This window comes from Rhagoletis zephyria, unplaced genomic scaffold, assembly GCF_001687245.7.
Source record: "Rhagoletis zephyria isolate East Lansing unplaced genomic scaffold, Rhagoletis_zephyria_1.1 Rzeph_scaffold_03922, whole genome shotgun sequence".
NCBI classification, from domain to species: Eukaryota; Metazoa; Arthropoda; class Insecta; order Diptera; family Tephritidae; genus Rhagoletis; species Rhagoletis zephyria.
Window position 1 is genome coordinate 54490 of NW_016161005.1, and position 2065 is coordinate 56554.

At 36.1% G+C, this 2065-nt stretch overlaps 1 protein-coding gene across 1 annotated transcript in view; it reads left to right on the forward strand.

Moving 5' to 3' along the window:
* Positions 1-2059, forward strand: part of Sur-8 (leucine-rich repeat protein shoc-2) — a 3647-nt gene extending 1588 nt beyond the window's left edge. Inside the window, exon 3 of the mRNA XM_017625157.1 lies at positions 757-2059. Within this exon, the coding sequence (XP_017480646.1) occupies positions 757-1627 (871 nt within the window). The 3' untranslated portion in view covers positions 1628-2059. The remainder of the gene's footprint in view (positions 1-756) is intronic.
* Positions 2060-2065: the final 6 nt, after the last annotated feature.

Genomic DNA, 2065 nt, shown 5'->3' on the forward strand with positions numbered 1-2065 from the left:
AGAAAAGAATACCTCATAAAGGAAACCACGTCATTAAATGAAATAAATGCTTTATGAAACTGTTTTAAACATTTTTTTGTTTCTATTCGCCCAATGTGTTTGCGGGTTTAGTTAAATAGTTACTTCTANTTTTAAACATTTTTTTGTTTCTATTCGCCCAATGTGTTTGCGGGTTTAGTTAAATAGTTACTTCTAAAAAAACATCCCCACTTATAAAAAACGATTTAATGTTTTCTTCTACATACGTGTGTATATCAGTGTAAGTCTAGGTCCTGACGCGGTTATGTGTGCATAATATTGTAAGAAAATTCTCTTACTCAGTTCCGAAATTCCAAGTCTTCTAACTTCGCAACTAGGCGAAAGTAATTTTAAAATGGAATGCATAGAATTCATTGACTATTTAAAGAACACTGCAAATAGAAATGATCTCATTATTACTATTCAAAAATGTCATAAATATAAAATAATTTATTGGCTCTTGTGTACAATGATGTGTACACTCTTGTTAAAATGAATAACACTTTTATTTTTTTATGAACTATATATATTATTGATATACAAAATTATTGTTAAAAACAAGTTCTCTGCGTTTTAAAGTATTATCTGTTACTTACATTCATAATTTTGCTTTGAATAAAATTGCGCATAAAAAATCTGGCAACTCTAACATGAAACCATGGTACCTGAGTAGTCTAATGTATCTGAATGTAAATATGCTGGTTCTACGTTTTTAAATTTTTATTAACTTGTTTTCAGATACAATCGCCTTTCTAGTATTCCAGCAACACTGAAGAATTGCAAATGCATGGACGAGTTTAATGTCGAGGGCAACGGTATAACACAATTGCCCGATGGGCTTTTGGCTAGCCTTAGTGCTCTGACGAACATAACGCTGTCGCGAAACGCTTTCACCAGTTACCCGACCGGTGGGCCTGCGCAATTTACTAACGTCTACAGTATCAACCTTGAACATAATCGCATCGACAAAATACCATATGGTATATTCTCGCGCGCCAAAGGTCTCACAAAACTAAATATGAAGGAAAACGTACTTACTGCGTTACCACTAGATGTAGGCACCTGGGTTAATATGGTCGAACTGAATTTGGCAACAAATGCATTACAGAAGTTACCTGATGACATAATGAACTTACAAAATCTTGAAATTCTAGTTCTGTCCAATAACATGCTCAAGAAGATTCCGAATACTATAGGTAATTTGCGTAAACTGCGCATTCTTGACCTGGAAGAGAATCACATAGAGGTTCTCCCCAACGAGATTGGACTTTTGCACGAGTTGCAAAAGTTAATTTTGCAAACAAATCAGATATCGATATTACCGCGTAGCATCGGCCATCTCAGCAATCTTACGCACCTGTCAGTAAGCGAAAATAATTTACAGTACCTGCCCGAAGAGATTGGCTCGCTGGAGAATCTTGAAAATCTATACATTAATCAAAATCCGTGCTTAGAGAAGCTGCCCTACGAGCTGGCACTATGCCAAAATTTGAAATATCTAAACATTGACAAATGTCCTCTGAGCACGATACCACCAGAGATACAAGCTGGTGGCCCGTCGCTTGTTCTTCAATGGCTGAAAATGCATTCGCCATACAGGCAGATGTGAGTGGGTAGTGTGGAAGATTCTGGGGATGGCGGTGGTGCTCAATGGCGCACATTTTACATAAGCAACGACTGCTTCTTTGAGTTTGAATTAGAAGCTGAGGCCGAAGCCCAGCGACGCTAACAACGTCGGTCTTGGAAATGCACTGTCAGTTGAGATGTATAGTTAAAAGTGTTGGTCAGTGCGTTTCCGACAATTATTGCCAGTGCAAAAACAAATACACATACATGCATATGTATAGTATTTCAATAAACAAACAATCTAAGAGTAACGACTTACATATGTATTAACGAAACTTAAAACGACGAATATAGTGAGTGAAGTATTTCGAATGCGAAGCGCTTTCTCTCGCGAAAATTGAAAAAGAAAAACGAATTGTAAACAATATTTTTTGTTGAAAACGTTATGTTAAAACTGTATGTTGGTTAAACAAAAAAAAAA